The 26367-nt window shown below is 38.9% G+C and overlaps 1 protein-coding gene and 1 non-coding gene across 8 annotated transcripts in view; one reads left to right on the forward strand and one right to left on the reverse strand.

Annotated features, from left to right (window-relative positions):
- SNAPC3 (small nuclear RNA activating complex polypeptide 3) overlaps positions 1 to 26367 on the reverse strand; it is a 74745-nt gene that overhangs the window by 47591 nt on the left and 787 nt on the right. For all 7 annotated transcript variants that reach the window (XM_064381434.1, XM_064381436.1, XM_064381441.1 and 4 more), the window contains exons 2-4: positions 26029 to 26106; positions 11715 to 11799; positions 2277 to 2381 (exon numbers count right to left, since the gene is read on the reverse strand). In XM_064381434.1, coding sequence (XP_064237504.1) covers positions 2277 to 2381; positions 11715 to 11799; positions 26029 to 26106 — 268 coding nt within the window. The remainder of the gene's footprint in view (positions 1 to 2276; positions 2382 to 11714; positions 11800 to 26028; positions 26107 to 26367) is intronic.
- On the forward strand, positions 13446 to 13553 carry LOC135277382 (U6 spliceosomal RNA). The gene has a single exon (XR_010344988.1). It is a non-coding gene; the product is annotated as a U6 spliceosomal RNA (small nuclear RNA).

Raw genomic sequence — 26367 nt, forward strand, 5'->3', positions numbered from 1 at the left:
GGTATTCCACCAACCTCAATCCACACAGGGCCAAGCATCAGGCTACAACAGACAGTCCCTCTGCCCCCAAACCTACTGGAATTATTCCAACTAGCCAATCCTCAACTGTTTACTCTTCTCTATCTTGTCTTTCCCACAGAAACCCCCCAAAAAACTGTGATCTATGCCTTCCTCTCTCCCCTTTCCACCTCCTGACTGAGAATGGTGCTGCTTCCTGTGGCCCTACATGGTATGCCCCTTCCTTCCTCTAAGGAAATGTAATAAAAATCTTCTTTCAATGGCAGCATAGCCTCTCCATGTCATCACTCCATCACCTCCATAAATTAGAATCCCATGGAATGGCCAAGCACAGCAGCTCACACCTGTAATCCCAGCACTTTGGGAGGCTGAGGCAGAAGGATTGCTTGAGCCTAGAAGTTTGAGATCAACCTGGGCAACAAAGCAAAACCCCATCTCTACAAAAAATTTAAAAGTTAGCTGGGCACTGTGATACATGCTTGTAGTCCTAGCTACTTGGGCGGCTGAGGTGGGAGGATTACTTGAGTAAAGCTGCAGTGAGCTGAGACTGTACTGCTGCACTCCAGCCTGGGCAATGGAGCAAGGCCCTGTCTCCAAAAACAAACAAACAAAAAAATCCCATGGGTACAACTGACATACTTAGCCATGGAAACTTTAAGCTAAAGTTTATAATCAAGATGATATCAAACTGACACGAGCATTAAGAGCCATTGGAATATTAACTTCATCTAGCAAGACAGTCTTAAGATTTCCTGAGTTACTTCATTGAAGTCAGGCAATCTATACTGTAACCTAAGGTTATAAACCCAAAGATTAATTACTTTGGTTTGGTTTGTTTTTATGATTGGTCATTTGGGATCTTTCTTTTTGGGAGTAGGGTGGCAGTGGGGGACAGAGTCTCGTTTTGTCACCTAGGCTGGAGTGCCATGTAACAATCTTGGCTCACTGCAGCCTTGACCTCTCAGCTCAAGGAATCCTCCCTAGTAGCTGGGACTACAGGCACACACCACCATGCCTAGCTAATTTTTGTATTTTTTGTAGAGATGAGGTTTTGCCATGTTGCTCAGGTTGGTCTCGAACTCCTGAGCTCCAGTGATCAGCCCACCTCAGCCTTCCAAGGGTGCTGAGACTATAGGTATGGGCCATTGCACTTGGCCAGTAATTTGAGATCTTAATCAAATAAGGTAATTAGTACTAACTACATCCCAGATGCTTTGTACAAGCCTATTTATTCTTAAGTGCAATTTATATATATTAGTATTTCAATTACAACTTATCAGAGTTTATGACACATCTATTTAGGGAATTAAGAATATACACACTCTGGGCTAGGAAAGAGTTCTTTCTCCTAAGAGATTCATGAATACCCTTCACTTAATAACTTTCTGTATTTTCATCAAAGAAGAGCTGTCTCTGCTTAGTTCAATAACTTCCCAAGTATTCTAAATTAGTGAACATGGTCACTCCACTCCTCCATTAGTCACCTATTCTGCAAAAAAAATCCCTCAAGAATTTGTAGAACTAGCTCACGCCTGTAATCCAAGCACTCTGGAGGCCAAGGCAGGTGGATCACCTGAGGACAAGAGTTCAAGACCAGCCTGACCAACATGGAGAAACCCCATCTTAAAATAATAATAAAAAAAAAGAATTTGTAGAACTAGAATCATTATGGATTTACATATACCTTCAGTTGCTTCTAGTGCAGAAATCAAGCATATATATTAATACTATATCTGTAATCCTACTGGATCGAGACATCATTTGCAATTTGACCTTATTTCCAATATTACTTATTAGAAGAGATGACACAAAATTATAGACTGTCAACTCTAAAAATAAGATGTCAGATAGGCAGCATATGCTTGCATTTATTAGACAGGGTCTCACTCTGTCTTCTAGGCTGGAGTTCAGTGGTGCAATCACAGCTCGCTTGCAACCTTAAATTCCTAGGCTCAAGTGATCCTCCCGCCTCAGCCTCCCAAGTACTTGGGAGTACAGGTGTGCATCTCCATGCCTAGCTAATTTTTTTGATTTTTAGTAAAGACAAGGTCTCACTATGTTACCCAGGTTGGTCTCAAACTCCTAACCTCAAGTGATCTGCCCACCTTGGCCTCCCAAAGTGCTGGGATTACAGGCATGAGCCACCATGCCCAGAACATTTACTTTTAATGTAAGCATAGGAATATGACTCTTCAAATAATTAAACACTTTTACAAAAGTTACTATTACCCACAAATGCAAAAGGTTTTACTACTTACCTTATGAAATATAACAGGGTACAAGATATTCACAGATAAGATAAGCTCCCCTTCTTCTATCATGTCTGCTGGATTTTCAGGCTTTTTTCCTATGGCATGTGACTCCTGGAAAAAGAAAAAGAGACTCTGAAATCAGATAGTATAACTCAGATAAGATGCAGTGTGTTACAGTGGCTATCAGCAAGTCCTGGATGTGATGCCTAATTATACTTCAGGAAAATTGTTAAAACATCTCTAAGCTTTAGTTTCATCTTCTTTAAATAAACAAACAAAAACAGAAAATACTTAACTTTACAAAACTATTGCTGGGAATGTGTACATAATGCATCTAATAAGATGTGTGGTACTGAGTACTTAGCAGTTAATGATCAAACAGGAATATCAACTAATGTTGGTATAACACTGTCATTTCCAGTTACATTTTTATATTCCTTATCAAATACTCTTATAAAAGCTATTTTACAGATAAAGCTCAGAGGTTCAGTGATTTACTCAAGGTCATACCAAAGAGTTAGGGTGCAAATACAGGTTTGTTTGGCTCTAAACCCCATGCTTTTTATAACACCATCACATCCTTAATATATTATAAATCTTTTATATGTGCTGAATTAATATAAAATAGGGGCCAGGGTGAACTGGTTTAGATGCATGATGTTTTAAAAGTTAAGTGGGAATGATGTCACAAAAGAGAGTGGGCAGCTCCAGCTCTCAGTCTCTCTATCAGAGAAGCAACAGAAAGCTGGAATGAGAGACTAGAATAACTATTTTGGAACTCTGAAACCTGATAGGACACTTAGAACAAACAGGGGAGTGTTTGATGAAGGGAGAAGTTGCTGCTTTTTGTTAAGTAAGCACTCTGTGCAAATCAACTACCACCCCTACTCCTTTATCCCTCTGCAGATGAGACAGCAGCCCAAATTCCTGGAGAAGGAGGCTGGTGTCAGGGCAGGCAGTGGGGACCTGTTCTGTAAAAAGTGGTGACTGTATGTTTTGGTTGGTCTGGCGATGCTGAGTGCCTGGCCTAGATATGTGTGTTGGTTTTAACTTTCTTGGTGGCAGCAGCCTCCCCTAGCGGCATCTGTATTGGAAGACTTAAAGACAAGATGCTTTTTTTCTTTTTGGAGCCAGATATTTAAGGAAATCCTTGTCAGATTGCTGACTGACCACAGAGATAATGAAACAGAAACATCAGCGACCACATCCAACAAGTAATACAAATCCTGCAATAGTATTATTTGGAAAAGTCACAGGCAGCTCCAGCCACGCACAAGAAATAATATACCCAGAATGTCTACTTCTCAACAAAAATATGTAAAACACCAAAGTATGGCCAATTCACAGGAAAATAAGAATTTAACAAAACCAACCCTGAGGAAGCCCAGACATTGGAATTACTAGTCAAAGATGTCAACTAATTATTTCTACAGGCAATAGCTACATTCACATATAAATAAAAGTCCACTCAACAAAGAAAGATGTTAAATCAACTGACTTAAATGTGCTCAATGAGTACCCCAGAAATTTGTACAGTTATTATGTATCAACTTTAAAAATGTGTTCAATCAGCTAAACGAAACCACAAACACCTAAAGAAAATCAGATTTCTCAATAAGATTAATAGCAGTTTTCTCATCAGAAAACATGGAGGTAAAAAACCAAAGAATGGGCAGATGGATACTGACTGATTTTTTTAAATCAATCAATCAATCTATCGATCGATTGATCAATCTCGATCAGCAGGGTCTCCCTATGTAGCCTCAGTTGGCTTCAAACTCTTGGGCTCAAGTGCTCCTTCTGCCTCAGCCTTCTGAGTAACTGAGACTATGGAAACCCACCACTGTGTTCAGCTTTTAAATTTTTTTACTTTTGTTTTTCCTTTCTGGATGACATATTTAAACCCATGAAAGAAAAAAAAAACTGTCAACCAAGAATTCCATATTTGGCAAAACTATCCTTCAGGAATGAAGGAGAAATTAAGATATTTTCAGATAAACAGAAGCTAGGGGAATTCATTACTACCAGTAGACCTGGTAAGAAATGCTAAAGAGGATTTTTCAGGCTGAAAGCAAAAGACACTAGACAGTAATTTGAAGTCGTAAGAAGAAGTAAACAGTACTGCTAAAGAGAATGACATAGGTAAATATAGAAGCCAGTATTATTGTACTTTTGGTTTATAACTCACTCCTCTATGATTTTTCTGTTTTTCCTATATGATTGCAAACTAAATAGATTAAACAATACTTACAAAGTTATGTTAATGGAAACACAATATATAAAGCCATAATCTGTGACAACCCAAAGAGGGACAGACAAAGATGGGGAAGCAGAGTGTCTGAATACTATAGAAACAGAACTGACATAAATGCTCAACAATGATGGGATTATGCCTCAATAAACCATAAATTAATAACATCACAAGTGGAAAATGCATTTAAGACCCCAATAAACCCATCATAAAGTCGAAACATCCTAAGTCAAACCACAGTAGATTGAGGACTGTCTGTATATTTAAAATTAAGTTGTTGCCAGGCGCGGTGACTCACACCTATAATCCCAGCACTTTGGGAGTCTAAGGCAGGTAGATCACAAGGTCAGGAGTTTGGGACCAGCCTGGACAATATGGTGAAACCCTGTCTCTACTAAACTTACAAAAATTAGCTAGGCATGGTGGCAGGCACCCGTAGTCTCAGCTACTTGGGAGGCTGAGGCAGGAGAATCCCTTAAACCCAAGAGGTGAAGGTTGCAGTGAGCCGAGATCACACCACTGCATTCCAGCCTGGCCAACAAAGGGAGACCCCATCCAAAAAAAAAAAAGGTAAGTTGTTTTAATTTTAAGATTTAATTGTAATCCTGGTTGAGTGCAGTGGCTCACACCTGTAATCTCAGTACTTTGAGAGACCAAGGCAGGCCATCACTTGAGGTTAAGAGTTCCAGACGAGCCTGGCCAACATGGTGAAACCCTGCCTCTACAAAAATACAAAAATCAGCTAGGTGTGGTGGTGGGCACCTGTAGTCCCAGCTACTTGGGAGGCTGAGGCACAAAATCACTTGAACCTGGAAGGCAGAGGGTACAGTGAGTTGTTATCAGGCCACTGTACTCAAGCCTTGGCAACAGAGTGAGACTTTGTCTCAAAAAAAAAAAAAAAATTGTAATCCTTAAGTTACAGAAAAACAAGACGTTTTGGCATGTGTTTGTAGTCCCAGCTATCAGAAAGCTGATGCAAGAGGAGCACTTGAGCCTAAGAGTTTGAGGCCAGCCTGGGGAACATAGCAAGACCCCATCTCTAAAAAAAAAATCTTTTAAGGTTTTAATAGACAAAGGAGGACATTATATACTGGTAAAAGATGCCATCCAGCAAGAAGATATATACAATTATAAACTTATATACGGCCAACAGAACTCTAAAATCTAAGAAGCATAGGAGACCGAGGTAGGCATATCTCTTGAGTCCAAGAGTTCCAGACCAGCCTGGGCAACATGGCAAAACCCCATCTCTACAAAAAATACAAAAAATTAGCTCAGCATCGTAGAGCATGCTTATAGTACTATCTACTCAGGAGGCAGAGATAGGAGAATAACTTGAGCCCAGGAGGTTAAGGCAGCAATGTGCAGTAATGGCGCCACTGCACTCCAGCCTGGGCAACAGAGTAAGACCCTGTCTCAAAAAAATAAATAAAATAAAATAAATGAAGCAAAAGTCAACAGAATTGAAGAAATAGTTCTACGGTAATAGTTGGAGACTTTAATACCCCACTTTTCATAATGGGTAGAACAACTAGACAGAAGATCAATAAAGAAACAGGAGGTGGCCGGACATGGTGGCTCACACCTGTAATCCCAGCACTTTGGGAGGTCGAGGTGGGCGGATCACCTGAGGTCAGGAGATCGAGACCATCCCGGCTAACACAATGAAATCCCATCTCTACTAAAAACACAAAAAATGAGCCGGGCATGGTGGCATGTACCTATAGTCTCAGCTACTAGGGAGGCTGAGGCAGGAGAATTGCTTAAATCTGGGAGGCAGAGGTTGCAGTGAACTGAGATTGCGCTACTGCACTCCAGCTTGGGTGACAAAGCGAGACTCCATCTCAAAAAATAGACAGATAGATAGATAAATAGATAGACAGAGAGACAGATAGAAAAGAAACAGGAGGCTTAAACAACTGGAACAATTAGACATAACAGTTAGACCTAACAAAGAACTCTCCATCCAACAACAGCTGAATACAGGTTCTTCTCGAGTGCATATGAATCATTCTCCAGGATAAACCAACAAATCTAAAATTAAAGTAATGATGTTAGAAATCAACAACAGAAGGAAAATTGGAAAATCCACAAATATGTGGAAATTTAACACACACTTGACAAAATCACAGCACATGAAACTTAGGAAGATGCAGTAAAAAAAACCAGTGATTTTAAAAAGTTATGGCTGTATAACTTTATATAAAAAGAACAATCTCAATAACTACGTAAGGAATTAAAAAAGAATAAACTAAACCCGAAGCTAGCAAACAATGGAAATTATAAAGATGAGTGGAGATATAAATGAAACAGAATAGAAAAACAATATAGAAAAATCAATAAAAACAAAAGCTGGTTCCTTGAAAACATCAACTTTGACAAACTTTTACTGCACTGATTGAGAAAAAAGAAGATTCAAATTACTAAAATGAGAAATAAAAATTGAGACATTACTATTGATTTTACAGGAAAAAAAAAAGAGTTTAGAAGAGAAAACTAAGAACTGCTGTTTGCCAACAAATTGAATAACCTAGATGAAAAGGACAAATTTCTGGAAACATACAAACTCAAAACTGATTCAAAAAGAAATAAAAATCTAAATAGACATATAACAAGGAGGGAGGCTGAATCAGCAATGAAAAACCTTCCAACAAAGAAAAGCCCAGAACCAGATGGCTTCACTGGTAAATTCTACCAAACATTAAAAGAAAAATTAATACCAGAGTTTCTCAAACTCTTTCAGAAAATCTGAAAAGGAGTAAACACTTCCTAACTCATTCTATGAAACCAGCGTTATCTTGACAACACAGTGAGACAAAGACACTACAGGAAAACTACAGGCCAATATCCCTTTATAAATAGGTATGCAATAATCTCAACAAAATACTAGCAAAGTAAATTCAGCAGTATATTAAAAAGATATTGTCAAATGTGTTGTTTTTGTGAATTTTCCAATTTTCCTTCTGTTATTGATTTCTAATGTCCTTCAGTTATAAGAAAAGATACTTTTCATGATTAAAATTTTTATTGAATCCCACAACCAAGTAGGATTTATTTATCCTCAAAATGCCAGGGTAATCTAACATTAGCAAGTCAATCAATATAATACACCACACTAATGGAATAATGAGGAAAAAAAAAAACCAGATCATCACCTCAATTGACAAAGAAAAGCATATGACAAAATCTAACATCCTTTCATGATAAAAACACTAAATAAAATAGGACCAGAAGGGAATTTCCTCAGCCTGATAAAAGCCATATAAGAAAAGGCCACAGCTGGCTAGGCATGGTGGCTCTTGCCTGTAATCCCAGCACTTTGGGAGGCTGAGCCAGGTGGATCATGAGGTCAAGAGATCAAGACCATCCTGGCCAACAGGGTGAAACTGCACCTCTACTAAAAATACAAAAATTAGCTGCAGCCGGGTGCAGTGGCTCATGCCTGTAATCCTAGCACTTTGGGAGGCTAAGGCAGGTGGATCACGAGGTCAGGAGTTCGAGAACAGCCTGGCCAACATAGTGAAACCCCCTCTCTACTAAAAATACAAAAACTTAGCTGACCATGGGGGCAGGTGCCTGTTTAACAGCTACTCAGGAGGCTGAGGCAGGAGCATCGCGCCATTTCACTCCAGCTGGGGTGACAGTAAGAGACTCTTTCTCAAAAAATAATAATAAAAATTAAAAAAAATTAGCTGGGCGTGGTGACACGCACCTGTAGGCCCAGCTACTCGGGAGGCTGAGGCAGGATAACTGCTTGAACCTGCAAGGCAGAGGATGTGGTGAACCGAGATCACACCACTGCACTCTAGTCTGGCAACAGAGTGAGACTCAGTCTAAAAAAAAAAAGAAAAGAAAAAGAAGGCCGGGCGCAGTGGCTCAAGCCTGTAATCCCAGCACTTTGGGAGGCCGAGGCGGGTGGATCACGAGGTCAAGAGATCGAGACCATCCTGGTCAACGTGGTGAAACACCGTCTCTACTAAAAACACGAAAAACTAGCTGGGCATGGTGGTGCGTGCCTGTAATCCCAGCTACTCAGGAGGCTGAGGCAGGAGAATTGCCTGAACCCAGGAGGCGGAGGTTGCGGTGAGCCGAGATCGCGCCATTGCACTCCAGCCTGGGTAACAAGAGCGAAACTCCGTCTCAAAAAAAAAAAAAAAGAAAAAGAAAAGCCCACGGCTAATATCATACTCAATGGTGAAAGACTGAAAACTTTTCCCCTATCATCAGCAAGAAAGTGTGTACTTTTGACACTCTTACACAACAAAGTACTAGAAGTTGTAGACAGAGAAGGAAGGAAGGAGGGAGGTAGGCCAAATTAGAAATGAAGAAATAAAGTTATCTCTACAGATTACATAATCATAACATACACAAAATCCTAAAGACTCCATCCATATATGTCCTAAGTGCATGCAAAAAAAAAAAAATAAAGAATCCATCCATATACACGCAAAAAAACAAAAAATAACAACAAAAAAGTAAGTTAAAGGACAATACATAGAATGAGAGAAAATATTTTTAAATTATATATACAGTAAGGGTCTAGTATCCAGAATATACAAAGAACACTTTTTTTTTCTTTTTTGGCCAGGCTGGCCTCCCAAAGTGCTGGGATTATAGGCATGAGCCACCACACTCAGCCAAGAACTCTTATAACTTAACAGGATAAACAACCCAACTTGAAATTGGGCAAGGCAGGGACTGGTGGCTCATGCCTGTAATCTTAGCACTTTGGAAGGCTGAGGCGGGTGGATCATGAGTTCAGAAGATGGAGACCATCCTGGCTAACATGGTGAAACCCCATCTCTACTAAAAATATAAAAAATTAGCTAGGCATGGTAGGACGTGCCTGTAGTCCCAGCTACTCGGGAGGCTGAGGCAGGAGAATTGCTTGAGCCTGGAACGCAGAGGTTGCAGTAAGCCGAGATCATGCCACTGCACTCCAGCCTGGGGACAGAGCGAGACTCTGTCTCAAAAAAAACAGAAAATGGGCAAAATACTTCAATAGACCTTTTTCAAAGAAAATATACAGATGGCCAAAAACCAAGTAAGATGTTCAGCATCACTAGTTATTAGGGAAATGCAAATCAAAATCACAAGATACCACTTCACGCCCACTAGGATGGCTACTATTAAAAAAAAAACACTAGGGCCGGGCGCGGTGGCTCACGCCTGTAATCCCAGCACTTTGGGAGGCCGAGACGGGTGGATCACGAGGTCAAGAGATCGAGACCATCCTGATCAACATGGTGAAACCCCGTCTCTACTAAAGATACAAAAAATTAGCTGGCCATGGTGGCGCATGCCTGTAGTCCCAGCTACTCGGGAGGCTGAGGCAGGAGAATTGCCTGAACCCAGGAGGCGGAGGTTGCGGTGAGCTGAGATCGCGCCATTGCACTCCAGCCTGGGTAACAAGAGCGAAACCCTGTCTCAAAAAAAAAAAAACACTAGAAAATAAGTGTTCACAAGTACATGGAGAAATTGGAACCTTCATGCATTACTAATGGGGATGTAAAATGGTGTAGTTGCTATGGAAAACAGGTTTCTCATTATTAACCATACAACACATCAATTCCACTCCTAGGTGCAGAAGCAAAGTAACTGAAAAAGGACTCAAAAAAATATTTGTAGGCTGGGCGCAGTGGATCACACATGTAATCCCAGCACTTTAGGAGGCTGAGGCAGGTGGATCACAAGGTCATGAGTTTGAGACCAGCCTGGCCAACATGTGAAACCCCATCTCTACTAAAAATACAAAAATTAGCCGGGCATGGTGGCATATGCCTGTAATCCCAGCTACAGGGGAGGCTGAGGCAGAAGAAATGCTTGAACCCGGGAGGTGGAGGTTGTGGTGAGCTGAGATTGTGTCACTGCACTCTACCCTGGGCAACAAAGCAAGACAGTCTCTCAAAAAAAAAAAAAAAGATATTTTTATACTAATTTTCATAGCAGCATTATTCACAATAGCTAAAAGATGGAAACAACCCAAATATCCATCAACAGATAAACAGATGAACAGAACAAAATATGGTATATCCATACAATAGATATTATTCAGCCATAAAGAGGAATGAATGTTCTAATACACACTACAATATGGATGAATCTATAAAACATTATGCTACGTAAAATATGCCAGAGGCTAGGTGCCGTGGTTCATGGCTATAATCCCAGTACTTTGGGAAGCCGAAGTGGGCAGATTGCTTCAGGTCAAGGGTTCAAGACCAGCCTGGCCAACATGATGAAACTCTGTCTCTACTAAAAATACAAAAATTAGCCAGCCATGGTGGCGGGCGCCTATAATCCCAGCTGCTTGGAAGGCTGAGGAAGGAGAATCGCTTGAACCTGGGAGGAGGAGACTGCAGTGAGCTGAGATTGCACCATAGCACTCCAGCCTGGGTGACACAGCGAGACTCTGTCTTAAAAAAAAAAAAGCCATACACACACAAAAAAGCATTCTGCTTACATGAGATATCTAGAATAGGCAAATTCATAGAGAAAGAAAGTAGAATAGAGGTTACCAGGAGCTGCAGGAGGGAAAACTCGTGAGTTATTGCTTAATGGGTATAGAATTTGTTTGTGATGATGAAAAAGTTCTGGAAATAGTGGTAATGATTATGTAGCATTGTGAATGTACTTACTGCCACTTAATCGAACACTTTAAAATGATCAAAATGGTAAATTTTATGTTACATAAATTTTACCACAATAAAAGTAAAATAAATGGGAGAGACAATAGGTGCCCTTACACATGATCAAGTGCCAGCACAGTGCCCAGCACATTGATTCTCGATCCATCGTGTCTACTAGTTCCTAATTCCTTAACAGTCATCATCTTAAAATTTCCCAGAGTTTTACATAAGAGATTACAGATAAGGATTAACCATGTGGTTAAACCAAAATCAGGAGCAGAACAAAAAGACCAGAAATACGGTAGTAAAAAGGCATAAATTTAGCCTAATACCGAAAGCAAGACAAAATCAAGCAAGAATAAAGGCATAGATCTGAAAAAGTCAAATATGTGGTCACTTGAGTTCTAAGGGTCCTCTTCACTCACTAGTTCCCAGACTCAAAGGAGTTTCTCTAGTTTGTTTTCAACTAAGCATATCCAGTATAAACTACCATACTACCATTACTAACAATGTCAGTTTACTGTTTTAAGAGAAAAGGGTGAAACAGATGAGACTCTTACTTACCATCTCATAAACAAATGTTTCTTGTCTGCAGACTCGATCTATTGTAATGGTTTCTTCCCGATGTTCCAAGAACCTTTTTCTAACCCTGTTGTAGACGTTAAAAAAAAAAAAAAAAAAAAAAATTAAAGTTCAACATTTGTTATTAAGGCTTCAGAAACATATTTAACATTCAGCTTTTTATTTGGAACTACTTTTAAGTAGCAAAAGCAGGAAAAAGTTCCCTTCTATCTCTTGTTCAGCTTCCCTTAAGTCAACATTGACATGATCATGAGACAATCATCAAGAACATGAAATAAATTCTTATACAATATTATTAGCTATATGCCTTTTTCAAATTTCACACAATTTTTAATTTACTCATTTTTTTTTTCCTGTTCCAGATTCCTATCCAGGATTCCACATGGCATCTGTTGTTTTTCCTTAGTCTCCTTGAGTTTGTTAAAATTCTTCAGTCTCTCCTTATCTTTCATGATCCTGATAATTTCAACGAGCTCTAATCAGTTATTTTGTAGAATGTCCTTCAATTTGGGTTTGACTGCTAGTTCCTCATGATAGGAACAAACTTAGAATTTTGGTAAGAATACTACAATGATGTCCTTCTCAGTATATTGTATCAAGAGGTTCATGTTAGTTTATAGTGTAAAAGGAAGAGAAATAATAATAATAATACAAAAGAATAAAGAGTAATTTTTGTACTTCAAAAATAAAAAATAAAAAAACTTTAAAAAGAGGTTAATGATATTAATATGACATATTACTAGTGATGTTTAGCTTGTTTTCTGTCTGCCAGGTTCCTCTACCAGAAAGACACCTTGCTTTCTATGGACTTGGTAAATATTTTGGAGGAGATACTTTGACACTATGCAAATCTTGTTTCTCCTCAAACTTCACCTAGGAATTTTAGCATTTATCGATAGGTTTTGTCTGCAATATTTCCGTGGTGTATGCCAAATGGCAGTTCTCACCTTCCCTTCTTCTACATTTATTCATTGGAATTCTACTTTGAGGAGGACCTACCACTTTCCTCCCATCAGTTTATTTAATCATTTATATTAGTAAGAACATACAGATATTTGTTTTATTCTGGGGTCAAAATCTAATACTATCATTATTTTGTTGTTCAAATTGTTCCAGCTTTAATCATTAGGAGCTCCTTCAGGTTAGCTCAACAAGTCCTCTCCTTTTCAAAATTATTTTTTTTATTTTTTGAACATTCCCTTACTTTCTGGCACCACAAGATACACAAAGCCCATCCTGTGTTTTTCTTGTCTCATCCCTGGAATCAACCACTTCTAAGAACTGTAGTTCTTTTACTGGAAAAAGGTGTTTAGAGACTAGTATCTGGGTTCTAGGTGTTCTCACCATTACTGGAGTCGCTGCTTCTAGGCCTTTCAGCTGAGATAGGTAGGAAATATACATACGAATGCTAACCTATACATGTACAAATATCTGTATTTCTGTATTTTACTGTTAGATATTTAAAACTATGAGTTTATACTGATATCCTGATCCCAAACTAAAACCACAGGATTCATTTTAGCTTTCGACATTTCCTTGGTTAAAGCTTCTTTCTCCACAAGTAAGAAATCCAGCTTTCATTGCCGACAACCTATTAACTTATTTGTTCAATTCTAGTAAATACATAAAATAGTTACAGAATTGCTAACCTATACCCCTGTGAGAAACACTAACTTATAAACAGAACTGTTTTCACCCTTATATTATATCGATATGCTTTTGCTAGCATTTTATTATTTAAAAATTGGAACAATACAGTTAAGATTAGCATGGTCCCTGTGCATGGATGATATGCAAATTCATGAAGTGTCTCAAAAAACAAAAAAAAGATATGCTTTAATATAGACTTTAGTTCTTTCTTCCCCACCCTCCCACCCTCTTCAGTGGTGTTATATTATACATTTGTAATATAACTAGGCTTATTTTTTAGTTTTTGAGTTCAGTTTTGGGTTCCCACCACCTACATCCTGGTTGGTTTTAATTGTCTGATTACATTTGGGGTATTTGAAAAATATGTGAAACATCACTATGATCCTAAGAGTCACAAGTGTCACTCCCTCTTTGTCCCTACAACCTGTTCCCATTTCCTCCCTTCTTTCCACCCCTTTCTGTCCCATCCCTGCAGGCAATCAGTCTCTATAGTTTCAGTTTATCCTTCCCATTTCTTTTGTTCAAATAAACAGATATTTGTGTACATTCTTCTATCTCCTTCTGTATCAGTCTGAGTTCAACTGGGAGGAAAAAATGAGTATCAGTTTGAACAAAGAAAGGTTAAGGATTCAATAACTTTAACACAGGATTGCAATAATGAGGAATTGGCAGGGAAGCAGTAAAGGGAACAAATAGCAAATAGGAACACCCTACCCCTCAGGGCTGAGAAAGAGTATAAAGAAGGCCTTTTTTCTTCCCAGGACTGAGATCCAGATGAGCTGGAGAAAGAAGTTGCTGTAGTGCTACATCAGTGGATCTTGCTAGAAATCCACCCTCAATGGTGCCCGGAGAACCTGTTCAGGGGAGCTGTGGAGGGAAATGGGGTTGACAGGGAAAGCTGCTGGGTGCTGGGTGCTTCAGACTGCAGTGTATTGCAGGAGTGGGCACTGGGGAAGCGGTGTGCACTGCAGGATCGTGCTGAGCCGGCACATCAGATCAGAAGCAAAACCCTTGAGAGTCCTGAAAGGTCTCTCCAATGCCCTTCACTGACAAAGCTTAACAATGTGCTAGCTGGCAAGAGAAAAGTATTTAAAAAGCCAAGGTCCATTTTTACAGAGCAGGAAAAAAAAGTAAATTTGAAGATGAGAGCCAATCAACTACCCCTGGCATAACTTTCTTACATAAAAGGTGGCATATTTTATGTATGGGACTTTATTTTTTTCACTTAATAGAACGTACTGGTAATTACTCTCTCTGAGTTAATCCTTCCTCGTCCTTTATTATTATAGCTGCAAAATATTACAGCGTGGATTTCCCATAGCATATTCAACACTCGTCTCTCCTATGTCTGTATATTTAAGGTGTTTCAAATACTTTGCAATTACAAACAATGCTTCAAGGAATAACCTTGAACACATGTATTTTCATATTGTTGGAGGGGTATCTGTGGTATAAGTTGCTAGAAGTGGAATTGCTGGGACAAAAAGCATGCATATATGTAATACTGTGTTAAGTATTACAAAATTTACCCTACAGAAAAGTTCTAACAATCTGCATTCTCATCAGCAATGTTAAAAAAAAAACCCCAACTGTCTCCCACAGCCTTGTCAAAAGAATGTACCACATATTAAAATTTATGCCAGTCTGATAGGAAAGAAAAGGTATCTCTGTGTAGGTTTAATTTTCACTTCTCTAATTTTGAGTATGTTTGAGCATTTTTTCGTGTTTGTGAGTCACTTTCATCTTTTTTGTGTGTGAATTACTGGTTCATGTATTTTTCTCATTTTCCCACTGGGTTTTTGGTCATTGTTTCTCAACTTTTAAAAGTTCTTACGTACTAGGGATATCAGCCCTTTGTGGTATACATTATATTTTCTCCAAGTTTGGCAGCTGTCTTTTGACTTTATTGTTTTGAAAACATTTTAATTTTTAGGTAGTCAGTTTTATCAATCTTTTCATTTCCTCTGGATTTGAGTAACAGAAATCCTTTCACCACACACCAGAGTTTGTATGTTTCATTCCCTACACTTTGATCCCTATCTATTATTCTTGCCTACAGTGTCATAATACATTTCTGTATGTATTTGTCTCTAACTCTGAACTTTTTATTCTGTTCCACTAGTCTATTTGTCTATTCATGAGCTACTACACACCATTTTAATTATAAAGGCTTTGTAGCATATCTTAATATCTGATAAAATTACTACTTCCTCATAATTTTTTTATTTTTTGGAGAATGAGACTCACTCTTTCCCCCAGGCTGGAGTGCAGTGGTGTGATCTTGGCTCACTGCAACCTCTGCCTTGCAGGTTCAAGTCATTATCTTGACTCAGTCACCCAAGTAGCTGGGATTATAGGCACTTGCCACCATGCTCAGCTAATTTTTGTATTTTTAGTAGAGACAGGGCTTTGCCATGTTGACCAGGCTGGTCTCAAACTCCTGACCTCAGGTGATCTGCCCGTCTCAGCCTCCCAAAGTACTGGGATTACAGGCGTGAGCCACCATGCCCACTACCGCACCCAGCATCCCTCAAGACTTTTTCTCCCTCCAGAATCTTCCTAACCTTGTATGTGTTTTCTACATGAATGCTATATGCTATTATCAACTTGTTTAACTTCATAAAATAACAGATATTCCTGGGTTTTCTTTTTGAGGTAGAGTCTCGCTCTGTTGACAGGCTGGAGTGCAGTGGCCTGATCTCAGCTCACTGCAATCTCCACCTCTTGCGCTCAAGTGATTCTCCTGCCTCAGCCTCCTGAGTAGCTGGGACTACAGGTGTGCACCACCATGCCCGGCTAATTTTTTGTATTTTTAGTAGAGATGGGGTTTCACTATGTTAGCCAGGATGGTCTAGATCTTGTGATCTGCCCACCTCATCGTCCCAAAGTACTGAGATTACAGGCGTTAGCCACCACATCTGGCCACTTCTGGTATCTTTTTTGGGATTACACCACGTTTATAATTTAATTTAGGAAGAACGGACATCATTGTTTAGTCTTCCTATCCAAAACAGAAAATATCTTTCAATTTGTTCAAGTTTTCTTCAATCTTTCAGAATTGTTTTGGAATTTTCCTCTCCTAAGTCTCATATATTTATTGTTAAATTTATTTCTAAGTATTTAACCTGCTTTTTGGCTATCCTAAAAGGAATTTTTCTCTGTATCTAATTGTTTATTGCCATACATCTGAAAGCTATTGAGTTCTATATATCAATTTTGTATACTGTTTCACTAAATTCTTTTTTTGCTTGAGTTAGTTTTCACATGGAGTATTTTTCCTTGTATCCTAATCATATAATCTGCAAATACAGGAAGTTTTTCTTCTTTTTTTTTTTTTGAGACGGAGTTTCGCTCTTGTTACCCAGGCTGGAGTGCAATGGCGCGATCTCGGCTCACTGCAACCTCCGCCTCCTGGATTTAGGCAATTCTCCTGCCTCAGCCTCCTGAGTAGCTGGGATTACAGGCACGCGCCACCGTGCCCAGCTAATTTTTTGTATGTTTAGTAGAGACGGGGTTTCACCATGTTGACCAGGATGGTCTCGATCTCTTGACCTCGTGATCCACCCGCCTCGGCCTCCCAAAGTGCTGGGATTACAGGTGTGAGCCACCGCGCCCAGCCCGTTTTTCTTCTTTACCTACTCCTATGCCTCGAATTAATTTATCTTATTAAATCACATGGCTAAAACATATAGATTATGTTGCAAAGTAGTGGAGATAGTAGGCATGCTTGCTTTTTTTCAGATCTTAGTAGAAAATGCATGTATTACTCCCTTATTAAATAAGGTGCTAGCTTAACAACTAAGTTATATATATTTCATCATGTTGGAATAGTATTCCTCCAATTTCTATTTCCTCAGTATTTTTATCATAAATGGGTGCTGAATTTGTTAAGGCTTTTGCAGCATCTCTGGAAATAACAAAATAATTTGTCAAATGTATTAACATGGTGTATGCTATTAATACATGTCCTCATATTGAACCAACCTTTCATTCCTGAACTAAATCCCACTTGGCAATGGTGTAGAGTATCATCTTGATATGATGCTGGATTGTCTGCTAATACTGTGTTGAATGATCCCCATGTCAAGTTTTCTTTCTCTATATTGTTTAAGTATCAGTGTCATGTTTGCTTCAGAAAAATAATTAAGAAGTTTTTCTTCCTTTAAGGCCCTGAAGCACTGGGAATATTCAGTCTTCGAATGTCTGGTAAAATTCTGTAAAACCATCTGGACTTGTAGCCTTTTTGAGACAGCTCCTTAAATAACTTTCTCTGTTTTTCTACAGAAACTGTCTATGTTTTCTAACTGTTATGGGCTTAATTTCAGCAATCTGTTTTTCCCTAGGAAATTATCCATGTAATTTAGGTTTTCAAATTTATTTGCTTAGAGCAGGGATCAGGTAACTTCTCCTTAAGGGGTTCCAAATAGTAAATATTTTAGGTTGTGGGCCATATGACCCCTCTCACACAACTACTGAACTTGCCATGTAGTACAAAAGCAGCCACAGACAATATGTGAATAAATGGGCGTGATTATGCACAAAAACAACCAGCTAGCCCATAGGAGGTAGTTTGCCAGTCCTTGAAAAAAGTACCACTAACTGGTCTCAATCATTTAAAAAAAAAAAAGTTGTTTAAATAGTTTTAATTGTTTCAATCTCAAAAAAATCACTTCCATTTCTTCTTAATCAAGTTAACTATTATATTATCTGCAAATAGAGGGAGTTTGTCTTTTTTACCTACTCTTATGCCTGTAATTAATTTCTCTTGTCAGATTGCATGGCTCATACCTGTAGACTATATTGCAAAGTAGTGGAGATAGTGGGCATGCTTGCCTTGTTCCAGATCTTAGTAGAAAATGCATGTATTGGTCCTCTACTAAGTAAAGCTGGGCGTGGTGGCTCACGCCTGTAATCCCAGCACTTTGGGAGGCCAAGGTGGGCAGATCACCTGAGGTCAGGAGCTTGAGACCAGCCTGTCCAACATGGTAAAACCCCTTCTCTACTAAAAATACAAAAAAATTAGCTGGGTGTGGTGGCCCATGCCTGTAGTCCCAGCTACTGGGGAGGTTGAAGCAGGAGAATCACTTGAACCCAGGAAGTGGAGGTTGCAGTGAGCCGAGATCAGGCCACTGTACTCCAGCCTGGGTGACAGAGTGAGACTCCTCTCAAAAAATAAAAATAAAATAAAATGCTAGCTTTACAACTATTCAGTTGGATATAAAATCCTTCACACCTTGAGTTTCCTTTTAAATTACTGCTCTATTGTTGCCTTGCTTTATGTTTTAACTTTTCAATTGTTTCAAAAAGGCAATATTTTGATTTAAAATTAATTAGACCCATGGTTTTCTTATTCTTTTCCTCATTAATTTCTGTTATCTTTATTATTTCCTTTCTAGTATTTTCTTTTCACTTACTTCGTTATTTTTTCATTTTCTGAGCTGGAAATTTGTTTTCTTTTTGTTTTTGAGACAGGGTCTTGCTCTGTTGCCCAGGCTGGAGTGCAGTGGTAAAATTACGGCTCACTTCAGCCTCAGCCTCCCAGGTTCAAGTGATCCTTCCACCTCTGCTTCCTGAGTAGCTGGGAGCACAGGTGTGTGCCACCACAGCTGGCTAATTGTTTTTAATTTTTTGTAGAGGCAGGTTCTCCCTCTCTTGCCCAGAATGTTCTCAAACTCCAGGATTCAAGCAATCCTTCCATCTTGGCCTCCCAAAGTGTTAGGAGTGCAGGCATAAGCCACTGCACCCAGCCTGTTTGTAATATTTTATTTTGTGAATGTCACTGATGTTTCCTTTGTGACCTAACACATGATCAATTTTTGTGAACATGTCATATAGTTTCCACAAGCAGGGAGCAAACTTTATTTATACGTACCTCCATAAGATATACATTAAAACATCCTGGGTGGGGTGGGTATAAAAAAAAGTAAAAAGAAAAAAAAAGTCCTTCATCACATTTAATGCTTTGGGGCTTGAATACTATTTGTCTGCTATTAGCATCACTACTCCTGCTCAATTTTTGTTTCCATTTACCTGGTATACTTTTGTCTAACCCTTTATTTTTAGCTTTTCTGAATCACTTTATTTTAGATATATCGCTTGTCTCCCCAAGATTTTTGTTTTATAAGCCAAATTGAAAATCCTTTTTTATTAGGTTGCATAAGACTGATGCATTTGGTCTCAACTCTATTATAATATTTTCTAATTATATGTATTTTGTTGTATTAGCTGTTTTTCATTATGAAATGTGTATTATTTTCCACTTATTTTTTAGAAATTGAGGTGGAGTTGGTATTTCTATTATTGTTCTATTGGTTACCTTTGTGCTTATATCTTTTAAAATCCCATAGTTATTCATTTTCTTAATTAACACTTTACTATCTGGTGTGTCAGGTTTTTCTCTGCAGTAGTCTTTAAAGCCCATCTATTGGCTGGGGATAGTGACTCACACCTGTAATCCCAGCACTTTGGGAGGCCAAGGAGGGGCGGATCACGAGGTCAGGAGTTCTCTATGTTTTGGCCAACATAGAGAAACCCCATCTCCACTAAAAAATACAAAATAATTAGCTGGGCATGGTGGCTTGTGCCTGTAGTCCCAGCTACTTGGGAGGCTGAGGCAGGAGAATTGCTTGAACCTGGGAGGTGGAGGTTGCTGTGTGCCAAGATTGTACCACTGTACTCTAGCTTGGGCAACAGAGTGACATTTCATCTCAAAAAACAACAACAAAAAACCACCCATCTATTATTGCCCACACATTATCCATTTTTCTCCTTAAATAGTTTTAGTTGCAATATTGTATTTTGTTACAATATCCAACAGTTGCACAAATCTTCACACGTCATCCTCTCCATATTAGTCATTTTGCTGAAAATTTCCTAGTCATCAATTGGCTGGATAAAGCTCATTCTCTTATATATTCCTCAGAAATGGCTGGAGGATACAGAAATTACCCAAGTTCTTATATGTTGAAAACTCTTTCTATAACCTTGATATCTGAGGAAATTAAGTTGGATATAAAATCCTTAATTCACACCTTCAATTAGTTAAAACAAAAAAAATACTGCTCTATGTTGCCTTGCTTTGTACATCAGTTTTGCAACATCTGACGCTTTCTGTAAGTTTGCCTTTGTAAGTTGTGTGTTCTTTTTGCACGGAAGACTTGATGATTTCATCTTTATCTCTAAAATCTAATAGTTTTACAAATATGTATCTCGAAGTCAGTAAATCTGGGTTAATTTTTACAGATACCTAGTGAATGCTTTCTAATTTTTTTTTTCAATTTCTGGAAACTTTTGTTAGATTATGTTTTTAAATATTAATTATGTTCCATTTCTTTGTTTTTCTTTTTCAGGGACTCTGATGATAAGAATATTATGTCTTTACCGATCTACCATTCCCCACTTTCTCTGATTCGTTTTACTTTTTTCTTTGTCATTTTCAATTCTCTTGCTTCTTTTTATGCCTTTCTTCATTGCCTCCTACTTTCATTTGAGTACATTTACCCTTAGGTATCTTATAATTTATTCACTTATGAATGAGGTAACTGTCTTTTTCTTCCATTCCTTTCCTACGTTTCATCAACTCTTTTTTCATTTCTCCTTTAGTCATCCATTCTTATTAATAGTTTTAAAAATTAAAAGCCAAGGTAAATATTCTTATACCCTCAAATGCTTATTTGAGTAAATTCAGTTCTGTTTGGAGTGTAGACTTACAGGCTTTCTTCTGTTTCCTGGTTGTTTTCTGGGTGGAAGGAGGTAGTCTCCAAAGTTGACTTGTATAAACAGTTATTTCCTGATTATCTGCAGTAAGTTCTCTTAAGATTTTATTTCCTCTTGCTCATTTTTGTAACACTTAGGACATTGTGATAGTTCACAAAATTCCCAGTTTAATAGTGTTCTTTTTGTCATTGCAGTCAACCTCAGATATATGAGAGTTGTTTGAGTTTTTTTTTAGAGACGGAGTCTCGCTCTGTCACCCAGGCTGGAGTGCAGTTACCATCTTGGCTCACTGCAACCTCTGCCTTTGGGGTTCGTTCAAGCGATTCTCCTGCCTCAGCCTCCCAAGTAGCTTGGACTCCAGGCACACACCACCACGCCTGGCTAATTTTTGTATTTTCAGTAAAGATGGGGTTTCACCATATTGCCGAGGCTGGTCTTGAAATCCTGACCTCAAGTGACCCGCCCTGTTTTGAGTTTTTTTTAAAAATAATTTGTGGTTGGTTTGGTGGTGGTTAAGAGTTATGAGTCCTCCAACATCGTGGTTCTTTTTTTTCTCTTTTTTTTTTTTGTAGGACTCTAAAGTTCCCTTTTTTAGCCTTTAAACAGTATATCTTGGACCTGTAAACAGTGCTTTCTTGGCCACAAAAGTGAGGTAGATGAGCAAATCTAAAATTTCTATTGTATTAAAAGTAATGCTGGTGAAGAACTGGGCACAGTGGCTCAGGCCTGCAATACCAGCCCTTTGGGGCGAGGCGGGGAGATTATTTGAGGTCAGGAGTTTCAGACCAGCCTGGTCAAAATGGTGAACCCCATCTCTACTAAAAAGATAAAAAATTAGCCAGCCATGGTGGCACATGCCAGTAATCCCAGCTACTCAGGAGGCTGAGGCGGAAGAATTGCTTGAACCCAGGAGACGGAAGTTGCAGTGAGCAGAGATAAGCCACAGCACTCCAGCCTGGGTGACAAGAGTGAAAAGAGACTCTGTCTCAAAAAAAAAAAAAGTATTGTTGCTGAAGCTTTTGGAATGACAAGTAAGTTTTAGCAGCACTCATGTAGTAACAATTCTCTCCTATTCCCAGGAATTAAAATCTTCCAACTAAGTTGTCAAAAAATTTCAAAACTGCTGAAGCTATGCAGCTTGCTATAGATTAAGAGAGCAACATGTATCAAAGAAGAGTCAGTATCTACCAACTATCTTTTGTCCCTTATATGCATAAAATGAGCTCCTTCATTAGATGTAGGGAAAAAAAAGTACCAGAAATTTATTTTATGTCATAATAAAGAGATGATGTACTCAGGTTTTATTTTTATAATAATAATGTTAAGTTATTAGTGAGGAGAAGGTATGTTCAGAGACAGATAAAGCATAGAGATACAGATTTAGGATTTTGCCACAAGTCTGATTTTTTTTTTGGCAGGACCATTAAGGTTAACATCAGTCATGTATTAAATAAACCAGCTTCACAGTATATCAAAATAACCCCAGTTGAAGAATACTGTACTGATTTACATTAAATTATATATAATTCTACCCACAAATCCTGTTTGGAGGGACTAGAAGATAACCAAAGAGATCTAGTTGACCTAGTAATGCAAAGCAGTCAGGGGAAGCAATGTTTAAACAGTCTTAAAATTACTATTTAACATGGCTTAACAAAATTATTATAAATTAAATAAATTAATGTTATTTAGAGTCTGCTTTATTATGATTATCATCAATGTTCTTTTTTCAGTCTATCTCTAAAAATCACTTCCTGAGTCTTCTGAAAGTTTATTTATTCCAGTCATTCTACAAATATTTGTTGGCTCCCTACTATGCACTACAGTTCTAGGAAATGGTAATATAGCAGTGAGTGTGGCAGATATAACTTATGGAACTTTTTTTTTTTTCCAAGGCTACTGAAAATCAAGGAACTTTCAAGTGTAGCTAAGAAGACAGAAAATCAAACACGTATATTACAGATGTGATAAGCATTTCAACAGGGAGCTACATGAGCATATAAGGGAACCTAAATGGAGTCCTTAGTCCTTTAGCTAAGACTTTTAGGATGAGAAGAAGTCAGCAGGGCCAGGGGATGAGGAAGAATGACTGTTCGGGACAAAGGCCTGTAGTGAGAGAGCACATTCTGGGAACTGAAACATAGTGCAGTGTGTCTGGGCCGGGCGCGGTGGCTCACGCCTGTAATCCCAGCATTTTGGGAGGCCAAGACAGGTGGATCACCTGAGGTTGGGAGTTCCAGACCAGCCTGACCAATATGGAGAAAACCCATCTCTACTAAAAATACAAAATTAGCCAGGCATGGAGGTGCATGCCTGTAATCCCAGCTACTCCGCAGGCTGAGGCAGGAGAATCGCTTGAACCCAGGAGGCAGAGGTTGCAGTGAGCCGAGATTGCACCATTGCCCTCCAGCCTGGGCAACAAAAGCGCAACACCATCTCAAAAAAAAAAAAAAAAAAAAAAACCAGCAAGGCCAGCAAGGGTCCATTCCATAGAGGCCTTTGTGAGCCACTACAGACTCAGGACTTTAGCCTAAGGGACATCAAAAGGTTTTAGGCAAGGGAGTAACACAGAGAGAAACACAATCAGATTTGCTTTTTAGACAAATACAACTAATCAACAATAGTTACAGAGCACCAATTGGAACAAGGTAGTATAGTAGGCCTGAGGACAATACACAGACGGGAGTTTGGACTCTCAATGTGCCTTCAAGGACTTTAAAAATGTTAGCATTCAAGGCAATATAAATGCATCTGTTTCTTGGCTGGGCGTGGTGGCTCAAGCCTGTAATCCCAATGCTCTGGGAGGTCGAGCCTCGTGGATCATCAGAGGTCAGGAGTTCAAGACCAGCCTGGTCAAAATGTTGAAACCCCATCTCTACCAAAAATACAAAATTTAGCTGGGCGTGGTGGTACACACCTGTAATTCCAGCTACTTGGGAGGCTGAGGCAGGAAAATTGCTCCAATCCAGGAGACAGAGGTTGCAGTGAGCCATTTTATATCATGTCACTGCACTCCAGTTTGGGCGACAGTGTGAGACTCCTTCTCAGGGGGCACAGGGAAGAAGTGGTATGTGCTGGGCGTGGTAGCTCATGCCTGTAATCCTTGCACTTTGGGAGGCCGAGGAGGGCAGATCATTTGAGCTCAGAAGTTTGAAACCAGCCTGACCAACATGGTGAAACCCATTTCTACTAAAAATGCAAAAAAGCTAGCTGGCCATGGTGGCGGGTGCCTGTAATCCCTGTAATCCCAGCTACTCGGGAGGCTGAGGCAGGAGAATCCCTTGAACCCAGGAGGTGGAGGTTGCAGTGAGCACAGATCACACACCGCACTCCAGCCTGGGCAACAAAGTAAGACTCTGTCTCAAAAAATAAAATAGAAAATATAAAATAAAATAAAGAAGTGGTATGTTTCAGATGGGAAAGAGGCCACATACATCTTAAGCCATCCAAAAGAGAAAGTGGTTGAAAATAAATCTGGAAACACAGATTTGGGATATATGTGGAAGGCTTCAAATGTCCAGCAAAAGAGTTTGAAATTTTTCCCTACAGGAGATGTAAGGCCATAGACCATTTTAAGCAAAATGGCATGCTCAGGCAATAGTGTGATGGATAAATCAGTGGGAGAAATGACTGTATTTAGCAGAGACAGTTAGGAACCTTGCGTAGTGCTCCAGGTGTTGCTGTTGTGAAAGTTAGCAGTAGGAACCAGGGGAACAGATTTGGCAATTTTAAAAGAAAACCCAAGTAGAGTTGAAATGACTGCCTCAATATTTGAGGATGATAATAGGGTAGGATCAAGAATGACAGAACACGGCTGAAGTGGTATGAAATAAGTGGACTGTAAATTGGAAATTATAAATTTCACTATTACATGCACAACTTCTCTATGGTATTATCACAGAGCAGTAGCTCTCAAAGAGTGGTAGACTGACCAGAATTGATCTATGACCTTTTTGTTATCCAATCTGTACAGAAGATAAGAGGAAGCCTTTAGAAGCTTCCATTACTGGTTGACAGTAAAATTGCTATTTTACCTCTGTTGAATTTAAAAACTTGAACTTTTATTGTGTTTGTCTTTTTAAATTCCATTTTCTAGTAATTCTTTTTTATAGTATTTTATCAAAGCATAAATCTGTCAGATTTAAAAAATTTTAAAACTAAAACTGTCCTTCACCACAAATAGTTTGAGATACACTATCAGTATTTAGCTTGCCTCCCACCAGATCTAAGTAGACTAACTCTACCTCTGTAAACACACATTCAAAAATATTCAAAAATAAACACAAGTTTGAATATGAACTGATTACAGATTATGTATTTCTTTTTTTTTTTTTTTTTGAGACGGAGTTTCTCTCGTTACCCAGGCTGGAGTGCAATGGCGCAATCTCGGCTCACCGCAACCTCCGCCTCCTGGGTTCAGGCAATTCTCCTGCCTCAGCCTCCTGAGTAGCTGGGATTACAGGCACACGCCACCATGCCCAGCTAATTTTTTGTATTAGTAGAGACGGGGTTTCACCATGTTGACCAGGATGGTCTCGATCTCTTGACCTCGTGATCCACCCGCCTCGGCCTCCCAAAGTGCTGGGATTACAGACTTGAGCCACCGCGCCCGGCCCAGATTATGTATTTCTTGATAATTTTCTTAGGTATAATACCACAATAATTAATGTAGGAGAGTGATACTTTTAGGAGCTATATGCTGATGTATTTAAGGGTAAATTATCATGTCTAACTTACTGAATGGGATAGCAAAAGGAAAAAACAGCAGGCATCCCATACACACAGCTAAAGTAAACATGGTCAAATGTTAACAACAGCTGAATTTAAGGTATAGGTACACAGATAACAGTACGGTACTTTCAACATTTCAAAACATAATGTTGAAAAAAATGTTTAAATAAATAGAACTTAAAAACCAAGTCCTCCATACCCTAAAGTCACCAGGTCAGTATTCTCGGGAATGACTTCTGGATCCTCACCGTCCTCAAGGCATTTCAGTTTATCCAGGCTAAAACAAAAAGGAAAAGCAATACTTTAAGGTAGGCTCTGGATCTTGTTCACAGCGAGTTAGGGCTGTTTTCCTAAATACATTACTGAATTACGAAGTCATATAAAATCCAGCAGGCGGCTCAGAGAGGCCAGAACTCAAGACAATGATTTCTGTGGTTATATTTTACAATGAAAAGGCCGATAAAGGCAGCCAATACTGTTAAATGGAGAAAGAGGTCATTAAAGTTATTTTTTATTTTCATCCCCAAATAAGGCACTT

This window comes from Aotus nancymaae, unplaced genomic scaffold (genome assembly GCF_030222135.1).
Source record: "Aotus nancymaae isolate 86718 unplaced genomic scaffold, 86718_ANA_hifiasm-v0.15.2.pri h1tg000003l, whole genome shotgun sequence".
In the NCBI taxonomy this organism is placed as follows: domain Eukaryota; kingdom Metazoa; phylum Chordata; class Mammalia; order Primates; family Aotidae; genus Aotus; species Aotus nancymaae.